Source organism: Mustela putorius, unplaced genomic scaffold, assembly GCF_011764305.1.
Source record: "Mustela putorius furo isolate JIRA1106 unplaced genomic scaffold, ASM1176430v1.1 tig00003834_pilon_pilon_pilon, whole genome shotgun sequence".
In the NCBI taxonomy this organism is placed as follows: domain Eukaryota; kingdom Metazoa; phylum Chordata; class Mammalia; order Carnivora; family Mustelidae; genus Mustela; species Mustela putorius.
In genome coordinates, this window is record NW_025421987.1 from 118,908,812 (window position 1) to 118,923,530 (window position 14,719).

Below are 14,719 nucleotides of genomic sequence, written 5' to 3' on the forward strand. Positions count from 1 at the left end.
TCAGTAGCTCTGCTGGGGGAAAGTTGGGCAGCCCGGTCCTTGTTCTGATGGTCACATTTTACACTTTACACTCATCCAAAGCTGTACCTTCGCATGCGAATGAAGGGAGCAGAATAATAACACCGCGTCAACAGACAATATTATTGCTGCTATGGGCTTTACTCCAAATTGAGTGTCTTCCCACCCCTGGGAGGTGTAGAAGTGAATTACCCGTGGCAGAGACACTGCTTCCCGTGTTTGGCTCAGATGGCCCCTGTTCCCTTCTCAGTGTACTTCTCTGTTTCATCATCGCTGTCACCACACCCAAAGGGTGGTTACATTGGGCACTTCTGTAACATCAGGGATTTGGGTGGATTGGAGAAAACTAGAAAATTATGATTTAAGTGCTTTTGGAAGTAGTTTTAAAGAGTGGCTTTGGAATTATGAAAATCTACATGGCTTTTTAAAAAGTTTATTTGCCAATGACTCTCATTTCTATAGACACAAATACAGATTTGAAACCCAGGTCGAACCAGCAGTCTCTACTTCTGACTTGAGTCCTGATGTTAGGGTGAAAAGTGATGAAGAATATTCTTTTGGGGGAATAAGTGATTTTCCTCTTCCAGATAAGTGAGTATGTGCAGTTTTTAGGACAACATATAATTTTTAGTTCCCTCTGATATATTAGTATACTATTGTTAACATAATAGGTCTCTTCAAATTCTTTCTCAGCAGAAGATGGGCCATCATCACATACAAATAAATGAAATAATATGCATAGCAGTGTTATAAGTAGAATAGAGGCAGCCGCACAGGAGACACAAATCCTAATGTGTAGAAGCTTATTCAGACATGAATATCGTTTAGCAAAGCTGCCTTTGATTAAGGATTCTTAATGTCCTTACAAGAATAATTCACTGCTCAGTGAAATTTTTATCCTGAGCATACATACTCAATTGGAGTCACTCTTCTGCAAGGGGCATGTGTAAATATGTAAACTAGGCTGAGACACAGGGCTTACTGTACTGTCTCTGAGGATGGGCCAGTGGAACTGTACATTCTGTTTCATGATATCTATTGCGTTCTGTCCTGGTTATCTATGCTGTGCAAAAAACTGTGGCTTAAAACAACAGATTTCTACTGTTACGCAGAGTTGATGGGCTCAGCCAGGTGTTCTCACTTAGGGTCCCTCATATAGTTGTTCTTAAATGGAAACAGAGGCTGGTGTCATCTGAGACTTCTTTACCCACATTTCTGGTCTCTTGTCTGGCACCAGATTCAGCCTTAAAAGTCACTCTGCTAAAATCTGTTGCTTAAAGGAATCCCAAGCCCAGCCTCTGTTCAATGAGAGAGAAACAGACTTCACCTCTCTATGGGAGAAAATGAGCTGTATATACAGGGAAGAAAGGCTGTAATGGCAGCCATCTTTGACAAGAGCTACCACAGGTCTCAACCACACATAGGATCGACACTGCAGTGACAATACTAAATGGAACATGGCCCTTCTGTTGAGGAGATGCTGGGGTGATCCCAGTCATAGAAGGGGATAGGCTGATAGAAATGAAGCTCATTGTAGAGACAGATGGCACCGTAGAGGTATTCAGATACCCCCACCCCCACCATCCTCCTAAGAAAAAATGGCCTGGAGAAGCAGCTTTTTGTATTTGGACCAAGAGGGTTGACAATTTCTTGAAAGGATCAAAGATATACAAAATATCTGTCGTCGGCTCCGCCCTGGGAGGGAAACAGGTGGGTAAAACAGTTGCTCTGTGAATGTCTGCTTCCCAAAGAGAACTCTTGTTCCTGGATACCTCATGACCCTGACAAAAAAACTAATGGCAAATCATCCTGTGCCATACTTTCTTTGGTTCTTTCTGTAGATGATCAGACTGATGAAAAGCATTAGGAGCCTTTGAGCTAAAGGTGCAGACCTGCTTTTTAACCATTAGCCAATCGTGTCTTCTTTGCTAAGAGATCACAAGACATAAAGGGATATGAATGTATTTTACTGCATAGAGTTTGTTTCTTAGCTTTCAGGCACAGCTCATGCCACCTCCTCAGAGAGACCTTTCTGACCACCCTGTTCAGAGAAGGAAGTCTCTCTCTGTTTCCAAATTTCTATAACTCTGCCCCATCACGATGTTTGTTTTCCTCACTGCACATACCACCACCTGTATTCATCTTGTTTGTTTAATCCTTATTGTTTTTCTCCCTCCACCAGAATAGAGCTGACTTATTCACTTACTGGCAAACAGTAGTTGCTCAGTAAATGTCTTTTTTTTTTTTTCTTTAAAATAAAAGAATAGACTTTAGAATCTGGAAAGACGTGCCCTCGTGACCACTGGAATGAATTTAGTTAGACTAGTATTCATTCTCTTTCTGGAGTAGAGAAAACTGAAGTGTAAAAATCCCTAGAAGTCCATATGTGCCCAAAATCTTCCACTTTATTTGAAATTCAGCCTTGGCACTACTCTGAAATCAAGCCTAGAACTGGCTTCTACCATGTCCATTTATGGTTGATACATTTGGGGAAAGGCTAGATTTAGGCTGTGGGTAGGCAGGACCCTATCTTGTTATGCCCCAAATGGATTAGAATTGATCTATCTATTCAGAATTCATGTTTTCTAATTCCTGGCAGATATACCAAAGTAGGCCTGAGGATTCAAGATCAAGAAACTAAAAGGTTGCCCCTCCAAAGGCAGAGAGTCTTTCAAAGGCTCTTTGGGTTTGTGTAGGTGGCCAAGTTGTATAGTGTGGTGATGAAGTGAATGGATCCTGGAGCTGGGGTGTATCCATCACCACTGCTTATAGCTATGGAGCTCTGCAAGCTTCCATAACCTCTCTGCCTCAGTTCTCTGCTTGGTAAAAATGAAGATTTTTACCCACTTCTACCTACACTTTTGACATAGGTTAATATGGAAAGCACTCAAAATGGAACCTGGCACTTGATAAGAGCCATCTAAGTGTTTTCTAATGTTACTGTTCATAGATTCCATGAATAGAGTATGTTAGAACCTATTCTGGACAGCAGTGAAAGTAACTGATAGCAGGTGGATTATGGGCCAGCTTTTCTTTCCAAAAATTTTCTTTAAGGTTGTAATTTTACTGTTTTCATGAAAAAATTATCTCCTTATAATGTTGATGAAAACTATATCCTTACCATGGTGAAAAAAAGGTATCTTTTTAGGGACAATTATACACTATACCTTTTCAATGAGGTGGGAAGGAATGTTAATGTAACTTGGAGAGACAAACGGACCCACAGAATATCTGCTGCTGGTGCTCATAAAGATTCCACATCATAAACTAGGGGCATGATCAGTCTCTGAGATGGTCAAACCCTAGCTGGTAGTGGCAGCGTAGGGTAGTCCATCTGGTGAGGTGGGTGGACAGCCTGGACTTCTAGGCCTGGCTGCCACTTTCTAGTAGTGTGAAGCTGGGTGAACCAAATAAGGTCTTTGGTTTGGTTTGCATATCTGTGAGATGGGGATAATGATTCTAGCCTAACCAAAAGCATGGTGATGTCCAAAGGAGAAATGAATAGGAAGGACTTTCACAGTGGTTAGTTTTTATAAAAACATCACACACTCATCTTCTAAGAACCTAGAAAGTCCTGTTTCCTCTATATACCTCTATACATCCCAGCCCACACCCCCACCCCCTAACTTCCCTTGTCTCCCTGGACTCGAGTTTCTTTGTTTTAAGCTAAATATTTTGACTTCTATTGACATAAAATTACAGTTGAGATACGGGACACTTTATTCTAGGGGTTATTTTTAAAGGGGATATCTTGGCGTGAGTTTAGGGGGCTAACTATATAAATGGGCATCTGGGAGAAGAAATGGGTATAAAAGAGGAAAGCTGGCAGGTAAAGAAGGTTATAATTAGTTGATTTAAGGCTGGCCTTATTAACAGCATAAAGCAAATGGACTATGTCGCCTAAAAAACTGCTTTAGAATTTAGTGACTCACAAGCAACAGATGGGAGGGGTGACCCTTGTTCTCAAACCGCCCTGGATTCAAATCCTGACTCTTCAAGTCACTTGACTTCTTGGGACTACTATCAGTGAAATGGGGGCAGTCGCACCAGCATCCCAGGGTGATGAGGACTGAGCGAGCTGAAGGGGGAAATGTGGAGCACGCAGCTGATATCTAGCTGTGCTGGGGAGCCTCACCAGGAATTTCCGTTTCTGCTTCCAGTGGCTGCCTTGGGCATTGGTGGCCACATGGGCTTCAGTGACAGTTTTGATGAGCTCCCACTCCTCGTCTGTGGGCTCCGGCTTGTGCCCAATGGATTTCTGCAGCTCTTCCCGCCGTCTTTTCTCCCGGTTCTCCTCAATCAGCTTCCTCTTCGCCAGCCTCTTGCTGTCATCCAGTACCACTAGGAGGGGAAGAAAGATGAGACGAAACACAGGGACACACGCAGAAACTTGGCAGACTGCACATGCGCCCTGGACCACCCACGCACAGATGGCTGAGCAGGTCCTGCAGGGTGGGTCACACTGAAATATTTTCTCTCCTTGGCAGCAAGAGCTGCCATTGACTAGCTGTGGTCCGACTCGAGATCTAATGCAAACTCCCAATGCCTGGCCAGCTTTTGAAACAAAGCTCTGGGGGAAGTTGGGCAGTGAGCATCCCACCTCCACAGAAGGTGGCCCTAAAGAAGAAGGAAGCAGAGGGAAGTAAAATCCGTCCTATCCATGGGTTCCCAGATGAGTCTGTATTCAGTCAATATGAGTCTATAGCCAATTACCTGGATTCACTCCCAGAGTCTCTGTTCCCCTTCTTCTGCCCTCAAATGGCTTAGTAAAAAGCACTTCAGATTAAACAAAAGTTCTGAAACAGTAAACAGGAGGCTAATGACGTCTTCCTCAGATGAAAAGGACCCCAACTCTCTATTAGCTCCCTCAGGAGTCCATTGGAATGAAGCTCGGCCTATCGCAGACTGCCCAGGTACTCACTTTGTTCTAGTCTCTACCTGGTCTACCCTCAACAGTGGTTAAAGAGCCCAGGCTTTGGAATCTAGAAAGAGCTGAGTTTGAATCCTGACACTACCACGTTCTAGCTGTGTGACCTCTGGCAAGTTGCTTAGGCTCCTTGAGCTTTCATTAATTCCTATATAAAACGGGATCAATAATACCCACCTCACAGGGCATTCAAAGTGTTAACGCACTACAGGTGGTCAGTAAATAGAGCCATGACTTTTGCCACTTATGCAAAAGGAATATAAGAAGGACAGAAAACAAGAAACCTCTACTTCTGTGGTTATTTTCCAGAACAAAACCATTTTACCAGACTCTTAGTAACTATCAATGGAATGGAAAGGCTCTGGTTTTATGCTACCGAGTCACAGTATTGTAGAACTGGAAAGAACCTTCGGTATTATCTAGCCCAACTCCCTCCTTTCACAGAGGAGGAAGTTGATCCAGAGAAATCATGACTTGCCTAAAGTCACACAGCAAGTTCATGGCAGAGCCAAGGCAAGACCCAGGACTCCTGATTCCAGTTCTACAACATCATTGTCCTAGGGCCATTTCTTGAGGAAGGTGTGACCTGGTAGGAAAAGAAAAAAAGCAAACATAGCAGGAGGAAGAGAACCAAAAGTGCTCAGCTAATCCACAAACAGAAAAATGAAACCCCAGGTCATCTGGGTTGGATTGCATCATCCAAATCAGGTGAACAATGGCAAATGTGGGAAATGTGAATGAACCCTGTTAGGTCACTTTGGTTTCCCTATTAAAGGGACAAGCAGTGGGCTCTACCTATAGCCCCATTTCCCAAGTGCTTCCTTTGTGCCTTTGTGGCATTTGATATCATGCATTATCTAATTTAATCCTGAAAACAGCTTGCAAGGTAGGCGATGATTTCACGTAAGGGAAACCAGAGATTAGGTCTGAGGGTCACACAGCTAGTAAGTGGCAGATATGGGACTCCAACAGTTTTTCTGATTATAAAGCCTGAGCTCTTAAAATGCCTTGTAGGCTGCATTCAAAATTAATTTCCACCTAGTCGAGATTAACACTGAGCTTTTTTAACTTTATAAACATTCCTTTTTTTAACAATCAAGCAATGAAATGGACATTCAATAGTAACAGTCCCTTACACTGACACATCTAAATATTTGGTTCTAGGTCAATCATTTTCACGTATCCTTATCAGGCATATTTTTGGCAATGGCTGAAAGTCTTTAAAAGATGAAGACAACACAGTCAGCCAGAGGTGGGGATTAACCCAGGATTTCCAGCCTAAAGCTCTCACACAACCCTCCTCCTTTTTAAAGATTCCTCATTCTGTCTTCTTTAATGGGCAAAGCAGGACATTTCACGGATTTTTTTGTTCTAGCTGAGAGAACCCTGTTTATCACATAAATGTGAGCCGTGATTATTTCCTCTTTCCTGAGGAAAATCCTCATTACATTCTTTTCTTCTTTCTTTCCTTTTCTTTTTTTTAAACTACAAGTTGGAAACTTTCATTGAGATGCAAAACATTTATACCAACAGAAACCACTCACACTGATTTGACTGGCAAAACGGAGGCCACACATTCTGAATGACACAATTCTTTTTATCAGATTAATTAAAGTGACTGGTGTAAATCCTTTGCACGGTGCGGGAAGAAGAGACTCCAGTGGCTAATCTTACCACCATATGCTGTGGCACTTTGAAAACTGGGTAGGAGGACTGGGGCTTAGAATGTTTTTATGGGCTAAAAATATAACAAACAACCAACGGCAGGATGACTCATGCGATAGCACTCGACTTCACATTCTTCAAAAATTACTGAACATGATGTTTTCTGCTAGTGCCCCATCTCCAAAAATGTCCACAAAATAAATTCCTGTCTCTGCTTTTGAAAAACATTAGGACTAGTCCATGAGGCTCTCACCACACAAGTGTCATACGTAAAATTACGCCTCATCAAGGGGGACTGACATGACGGCGCATTCGTAATCTGTTGTGAACAGAGTATTGCTAACAGTCCTGCAGATGTGTTAGGGGTCATTTAATCACTTCCCCTCCCAAGTGGTCTGTTTGAGATTTGGGAGTTGATAGGGAAGGTGTCGGTTGGAAACCACGCAGCAGTGCCTGTGAGTGAGGGGTCTGTGGAAGTGCTAGGTGTCTTCTCTCTGTCCACATGGGTTCCTGCCTTCTTTTCTGTCTGGTTGATCTCCTTGAACCAAATCTTTCCCCAATCAACACTTCTTGAATATGAAACAAAGGAGGAAGATTACTTACAATCTGTTGCCATGCCAACATAGATGCATTTTTTAAAGCGACATTCCTGGCACTGATTTCTGGTAACTTTGTCTATGACACATTTTCCTTCATATTTACAGGAATAGGATGGATGGAGATTTTTCTGAATGGTTCTTCTAAAGAAACCCTGCATGGGAAAGAAAGACCCAAGACAACAGTTTCATATTTTCTAGAAATAAATGGCTCCAGAATTTTGTGTCCAGATAACTGTGATAGATTGCTTTGGACCTTACCTGTGTATAGGCCTATAGTTCCTACCTATTCACATACAGGACAGTTAGCCCAAACTGAATCTAAAGAATTCTAAATCTGAGATGAAGAAATGTCTAGGACTACAGACAGAGTCAGTATCTTTTTGGCATTTCGTAAGGAAAAGAGGTTAATGGGGAAAATTTAGTGTTCATTTTTATTTTTTCTATACATTGAGTAATTTAAATAAAGTATATTATTTCATTTCATAGAGTGGCATAATTGTGTTGTTAAAGCTGTGAAGAACCTTGCTATACTTTGTGCTGGAGAATAAAGGAGCTGGATACTTGTGATACTCTATTAATTAATAATGTAATTTATTAATTAAATGGATGCATTGAACAACCTTTAGAGATTTAGTTTAGTTCTTGTTTTTGACTCTTGAAAGGACCATGGCCAGCTCAGATAACCCTTGAAACAATAGTACCTGGGGAGTAGAAAATTCCTGACTCTACACCCAATTCTTCTCACTGTACACCGCATTGGGGTTTTTCCTTTCATAGTCTTCTTTCTCTCCAGTGTCTGTCAGCATACACCCTGAGGTTCAGTAGATGTCTTCCTTTCTTAGGCATGGGAGAGAGCCACCATAAAGGCTGCTGAGGATGCCATTTAGTCCAGATTTAGGTGACATACACCTTCTCAAAGGTGTGTTCTACCAGAACTTTCCTGGACATGGTACTCCTGTCTTGGCAATGGGGCTTCTGCATTGTAGCACTCATGATAGCAGAGAGCATGCCCTTATTGTAAGAGGCCCGTTGCAAAGTGCTTCTATATCCTTCTGTCTCTTTTACAACCTTATGAAGTAGGTACTCGTAATATCTTCACGATAGGTATTAAAAAACTAAGGCTCTGACAGGTTCAATTACTTGCCCCAAATCGTGTGGTAAGTACACTGTGGAATTCAGCCTAGAGCTCAGGAGTCAGATTCCAAGTCTTATTTACCTAACTGCTTATATAATATGAACTGAATCCAATTTTACTATATTATTTAAATGTTTTAGATGAACAGATTTTAAATAGCACCCCCCCAACCTTTGTTCTGTTTTAGTAGACTCACAAGGGAAAAACAAATGTTGAAGGATATTGTCTACTAAAGCTTAAAGGGACCTCTAACTTTATTACAGAAATAGGGACTGACATACCAGCTGGCCTAGATTAAGCCCAAATTTGTATGATCCTGTTTAACTTTCCTTGGCTTTGATTATGTACATATACCACTTGCATATTCACTCACCCAGAAGACCTTATAATGAAAAGGTCAAACGTAAGATTTTATATAGGGCAAAGCAGGATGAAATAGAAAAATGACAGCCATGACTGAAACTAGTGGACTTGATTTGGGGGCATCTGTGCAAATCCCTTAACATTTCTATTCAAGTTCTAACAGGAAAACTGCCCCCATTATTTTTTGGGTTTTGTATCCTTAAACACTTATGTCCTTTGGTTTGAATGATTTTGCTATCATGTTCTAAGATTCACTCTGTCACACGTGGGCAGCTCTGTCATGCTGGCGGTCTTTCTCTGGGTATTCAAGGTGGGCACATTCTGTTAGAGCGTGAATGACAGAGCATGCCACAGTGCTGAAGGATAAGCTGCCCTGTGAACCTCCCTTCCCTCCTTCTGCTGCCCTCTCTCCAGTCTACCCTTCCTGGATCATCCCTGCCCAGAGAGCAAAGCAACCTGGAGATTCCTGGTGAGAAGACATGTGTCACAGACAGAGAGGAGAGTGGCTGGGTAGCATACCTCCTTCTGGAGGAAGCAGAGCTTCTCTAGAGGTGGCAGCACGAAAGTCCGGGGCCTCAGGGAGAATGTGTGCTGCTAGGAGGATAGGAAAGTTGTCGGGGAGACCCTTTTCTCACACATACTCTGATGCTGACTTGTGTTTTAGAAGGGGGTGTGGAGCATACTGATGAGTCTGACAATGTTAAGGGGAGAAGGAGCTGTGGTATACCAGACAATGGGGTAGCCTTCATTTTCCCAAAAAGGCTACTCTGTGAACTTTTAAATGGAATAAGTCAAATAATTTATACTTTGCTTATGTTGAGAAAGGTATTGGGGTACAGGCTTTGCTATTCATAGTATCATCTTTTCTGTGGTTTCTCTCTGATGACTTGGGGGCTTCATGGACCAAATCTCCTTTAAGACGTTGGCTTCTCCTAAGTTATAATAAAAACATATTTGACATATGATGAGGGATCACTTCATATAAGTAAATGTAAAGATGCTAGATCCCTGAATTTTAAAAAGTGACAAAAATTAACTTCTGGAAGTGAATCAAATAGACAATATTTAATATACTCTACCTACAAAATTCTTTTTAGAGGTGAGCTAACAAAAGACATGTCCTAGGGACTCAATAAGGCCATATATTTCATTGATGATGTTTTTGGTGAGGAGAGGTTTTACTTTTATTGATCAACATCAGACATGTTTCTCTGCATTTGGAGAACTGGATCCACTTCTTAGTGGTCTGAGAGGATGCTCTGATTAGTGTGATAAATAGCTGAGTGTCAATATTTGGGCAGCTGCTAAAAGCTATGAGTCTTTTTTACAAAAATAGTTTGTTGTGGGGAAGTATCAACATTCTTTCTATAAAAGATGTACAAAAACCGACTCATCAAAACAGACCAAACAGCAATAAAAGATTTTTGCTGTCTTCAGGGAAAAAATGGGCAAAAAAGATTCTCCCCATATACACTGCGAGTGTGGGGTAGAATTATTTTCAGAATGTACGTTTGAATAAACAGTATGTGAAACATAACCTTTTTCATCTTTGGCCGCTCCTAAAAACTGTGTTTCATTTGAAAAACTCCATTGTTTTTTCCAAGATACTTTGTCTTTATATTAAATGCATGATCTGCATAATTACCCTGGGAAAACTGCTTTCTGATTTATGATGGAGGCAATCCTAGAAATAGGATTCTGATATGAGATAAAGGGAAAGAGGCTGAAAAAATCTAGCTTTTTGTTATATGAGTTCTTCTTTTAGGCAAACCTTAATTGAATCAGGCCCCAAACATCTTGTGATCTTGGAAAAAGAGGCTAGTGGATTTCTTGATTGTCATGAAGATAGACATGAAGCAGGTATATGGAAATAGGCTTGATTGTCCCTTTGCTTAAGTCAGTCACTAATAAGAATGAAGTTCTCTGTCAAGCACATTTGGTCTTTAGAGTCACTTTGGGAGTTGAGTATATTAAATGGAATTTTCATTAGGGTCTCTCCCAGAATTAAGAATTTGCCATTAGGAACTGATTTGAAAGAATCTCAATCCTGCATAATCAGGTAGGCAAAAGCTTTATGAATTGGGGCTAATGTAGAAAAAAGTTCCATTTGAATTACTGAGCTTTCAGAGTGAGAGAGTATATCGAAAGTAATGCAGTGTTATTACTTTCAAATCAAGCCAATAAAACTGCTTTTAAGAGACAGTCTGCAAGGCCCCCAATTAATAAATAATCAGGACTTACTTTTATTTGCTTCCATTAAACTCCTTAAGACATTATTTTCATGGGTGTAATAGCAATCTTTGGCACAGTCATTGTTAAAAGGTACAAATTCCAGATCAAAGGGGTCTGGATGAATGAGAGCACACTACAACACATTACAAAAGTCTTGCAGATATAGGGCTTTGGGAACTTAGAAACGTCCTGATGTGCCCTGATTCCAGTGACTCCATTGATTCCATTTCAACACTTCTAGCAGGCTTCCACTAAGTGTTTTCTAATTTCATGCATAAAAACTAGGGAATTTGCACGGAAAGTCTTCCATTAGGGAAATGGGCACCTTACCTTGAAACCAAGCTACTATGCTGATTTTTGGGGTTTAGGGTCAAGGGAGGAAATGGGGGTATTTGGAGGAGGGGAAGAAAGAGGAGGAGGTGAGGTGGGTGACAGAGGAGGGAAGACTGAATCATTTTATACAGTTTAATCCAATCTGTGCTTTCGGGTTTACATCTTGGGATCATTTGGTTTTAAATATAAAAGTAAATAAAAAATTTCACTTGATCTCAGTCAAAAGGCCGAGAAGCAATAAAAAAGTAAATAAAACATTTAACAAGTAAACATTTAACCCACTGAGCCACCCAGGCGCCCCACAACAAGTAAACATTTAAGAAGTTTTCCCCCTGGCTTACTATACTTCCTCATTTATAAAACATTAGCCGAATGCTGGATCTAGCACTGGGTTGAGCTTTATTTATTTTTATAGTAGACTGTATTTTCTAGGCTAGGTTGTTGGACCAAAAGATATTTGCTGGGAAGCTCATCTTAATTTTGATGATGAAGAGTGTAAGTAGGCGAATTTAGGCTCACTTTCGGGAAGTGAACTGTTGATCACGGGTGTATTCTTGTCAAGTGTCTCCTGTAGATGGGTCTGTAGAACATAAAATTAGCTGATGGATGCCCAGAATTTACTTACTGGCTGAAGGCTGTGCAGAAAGCCAATTTGGATAATTTCAGAACATAATTGAATCTAAGTAACCTCAAAGATATCCTCTAATGGAACCCTTATAAGTGAGTACATTAAAAAATAGCAAAAATGAGCATATTTACTCAGATTAATAGCATGTGGTAGAGTACATTCTGTCTCCTCAACCACTGGAGATAAAACAGGAGGAGAAATGGTTATTTCTTGGGATAATATATTATAAAATATCTATGCATTTTTAAATTCACAGTGAAAATATTAATTTCTTTTCATCTTATTAGTTCTCTCCCTGTCTTAAAAACCAGACATTAAACTCATGCAAATTCATTTAGTCATTGTTGATTTAGGAAAAAAAAATAAATTCCATTCTTAAACATGTCAAAAATGGAGGAGGACAGCCACACAAAGGTCCTGGATGATCACAGGCTGTGAGTGGTGGAATCTGGTTCTAATTTGAACTTAAACTTCATGTTGTATTTTAGTGGAATCCTGGGGGAGACACTAGAGCTGGGTGAGCTCGGAGCTCACTGGTCTCAGGGCAATTACCTTGCAGCCTTCACACGTGATGCAGCGATAATGGTACCCGGTGGCTTTGTCACCACACACTACACATAGCTCGTCCTTGTCTAAATAACTGGGGATGTACCCTGTGAAGAAGGAAAAAAGAGGAATGTGAGCAGAAAATATCACACTAAAGTCAAAGACACATCGTAGGTTGGCGGAGGATAAAAGGAGGCCAGGAGGTAAGGCATGTGAAGGAAGAGGCAGGACCAAATTGTTTTATACACTTTAATCCAATTTTTGCTTTAGGGTTTCCATCTTGTGATCATTTAGTTTTAAATATCAAAGGTAAATAAAATATATAACAAGAAAAATTTGAAGTTTTCCCATGACTTCATATTCTTCCTCCATATCTTATACTTATCTGCTACCTTCTGTCACACATACAGAGTTGGATAGTAGGCCCAAGATTTCAGAATGCCTTAGAAATGGGTGTGATCATTCTTACTGTGCAGGTAGGAATACATCTGAAGGCTGCTGAAGCCAATGAATCATGGGGAGAGGCCAAGATTTGAGACATCTGGAGTGCTTAGGTTCTGGAGAACAAAATCTCTTTTGCAAGCCTTATTTCAGAACTTTTTCTTAGAAGACTGGATCCACTTTGGAATCAAGGCACCATGCAATAAAATCAGAAAACTTTGTACAGCTTGGAGATCATCAAGTACTTCTGAGGCGAACAGGCTTTCAGAGTTTTGCTTGGTCTTCCTGAGGGTCACACTGGAAATTAAAGAGGAGATCTTCTAATCAGATCTCCTAACTTCCAGTATAAGCAATGCTTGTCATTTTCTAAAAACAGACAATTTTTAAGTACAATGAACAAAGCCATCTAAAAATTTTTTTTTTCAAACTTGTGCTGTTATGACATAAAACCCAAGAATTCTGGGTGATGTGAAATAATGATGGGTCTATTTATTAAGAAAAAAAAATCCAACTATAATAACTCTCTTTGTTAGTGTACTATTGGTTTCTTAGTTTAAATTCCTTGGCCCAGAAAACTAAAGTTTAAAAACAAAACAGAAGCAGCCTACTTCCCACTGGTCTTTGCCTCTTCCCCTTCACTTGTAGAAAATGCCCAAACACAAAACTGATTCTAAAGGGCAAATTCAGTTTCATATGCTATCAGTGGTTTACTACTGCAGCATGGGTATATATATATATATATATATATATATATATATATATATTTGAAGCACGTGTCTTTAAATGAGTGCAGAAATCAAAACAAGGTCTGCTTTGTTGGGATTTGGAGAAGGGAAAGGCTGAGAAAACAAAATCATTCCTTTCCCTGACCATGGCTCCCTATGAAGTTCTTTGACATGGTAAACTCTTACTGGTTTCAATACAGATTAGCCATGTTGAAATGACAGATGACTTGCTGTATGCTTTACCATGACATTTTCACAGATCTTTTATTAAACTAGGTCACAGAAGGCTTACATTTCAAAAAAAAATTTCACAAAGAAAACAGAAGAAAATGAGTTCTTTTCACAGTTTCTTAGAAATTACTTCGCTCAGACTTTATTTTAGAAAAATGGCCTCTCTTGGGAGGGAGACGAATGACTTCAGAGTGAGATCTGGTAATGTACAGGATTATCTTCTTAAATATCACAGCTTTTCTTAGTTTACTTTTACATCCTGCAAACCATGAGTCATCTGTTGAATTCACTTCAAGAGTTTCAAAACTTCCATCAAACATTTTTAAAAAGAGGATTTTGGGGAGGGATCTGGAGAGAAAAAAAGGGGACTGGAATGATTTGTGTGTTTATTCAATCATTCATCTATTCATAAATTCAGAAAATATTTATTTAGCATGTACTATGCACTTAGCACTGTGCTTGGTGCTGAGAATATAAAAACAAGGAAGGCATGGTTTCTTCCCTTGGTAAGTACATGTGTAGGAAATAGAGATCTTGTATTTCCAGTCCTGGTCATTCCTCAACAAGAGAAGAAAGGGTGAAGGTGAAGTAAAGAACATGAGAGATGCTGAACATCACCACAAGGAAATGCAAAGCCCAAACCACAATGAGACACCCCTTAACATCCTCTAGGATGGTTATAATAAAAATGGCAGACAATAATAAAAGTTGGTAAGCATATTGAGAAATCTGAACCTTTATATATTGCTGGTGGGAATGTAAAATGTGCCTTGGAAAATAGTTTGGCAGTCCCTCAAAAGGTTAAACATAAATTTACATGTGACCCAGCAATTCCACTCCTAGGTGTGTTCCCAAGAGAACTGAAAATATGTGTCT

The 14,719-nt window shown here is 40.2% G+C and overlaps 1 protein-coding gene across 7 annotated transcripts in view; it reads right to left on the reverse strand.

Moving 5' to 3' along the window:
- The window catches only part of THRB (thyroid hormone receptor beta), a 381,314-nt gene that overhangs the window by 24,709 nt on the left and 341,886 nt on the right, over nucleotides 1-14,719 (reverse strand). For all 7 annotated transcript variants that reach the window (XM_045088971.1, XM_045088969.1, XM_045088972.1 and 4 more), the window contains 3 exons: nucleotides 12,453-12,553; nucleotides 7,214-7,361; nucleotides 4,154-4,359 (listed from right to left, as the gene is read on the reverse strand). In XM_045088971.1, the coding sequence (XP_044944906.1) occupies nucleotides 4,154-4,359; nucleotides 7,214-7,361; nucleotides 12,453-12,553 (455 nt within the window). The remainder of the gene's footprint in view (nucleotides 1-4,153; nucleotides 4,360-7,213; nucleotides 7,362-12,452; nucleotides 12,554-14,719) is intronic.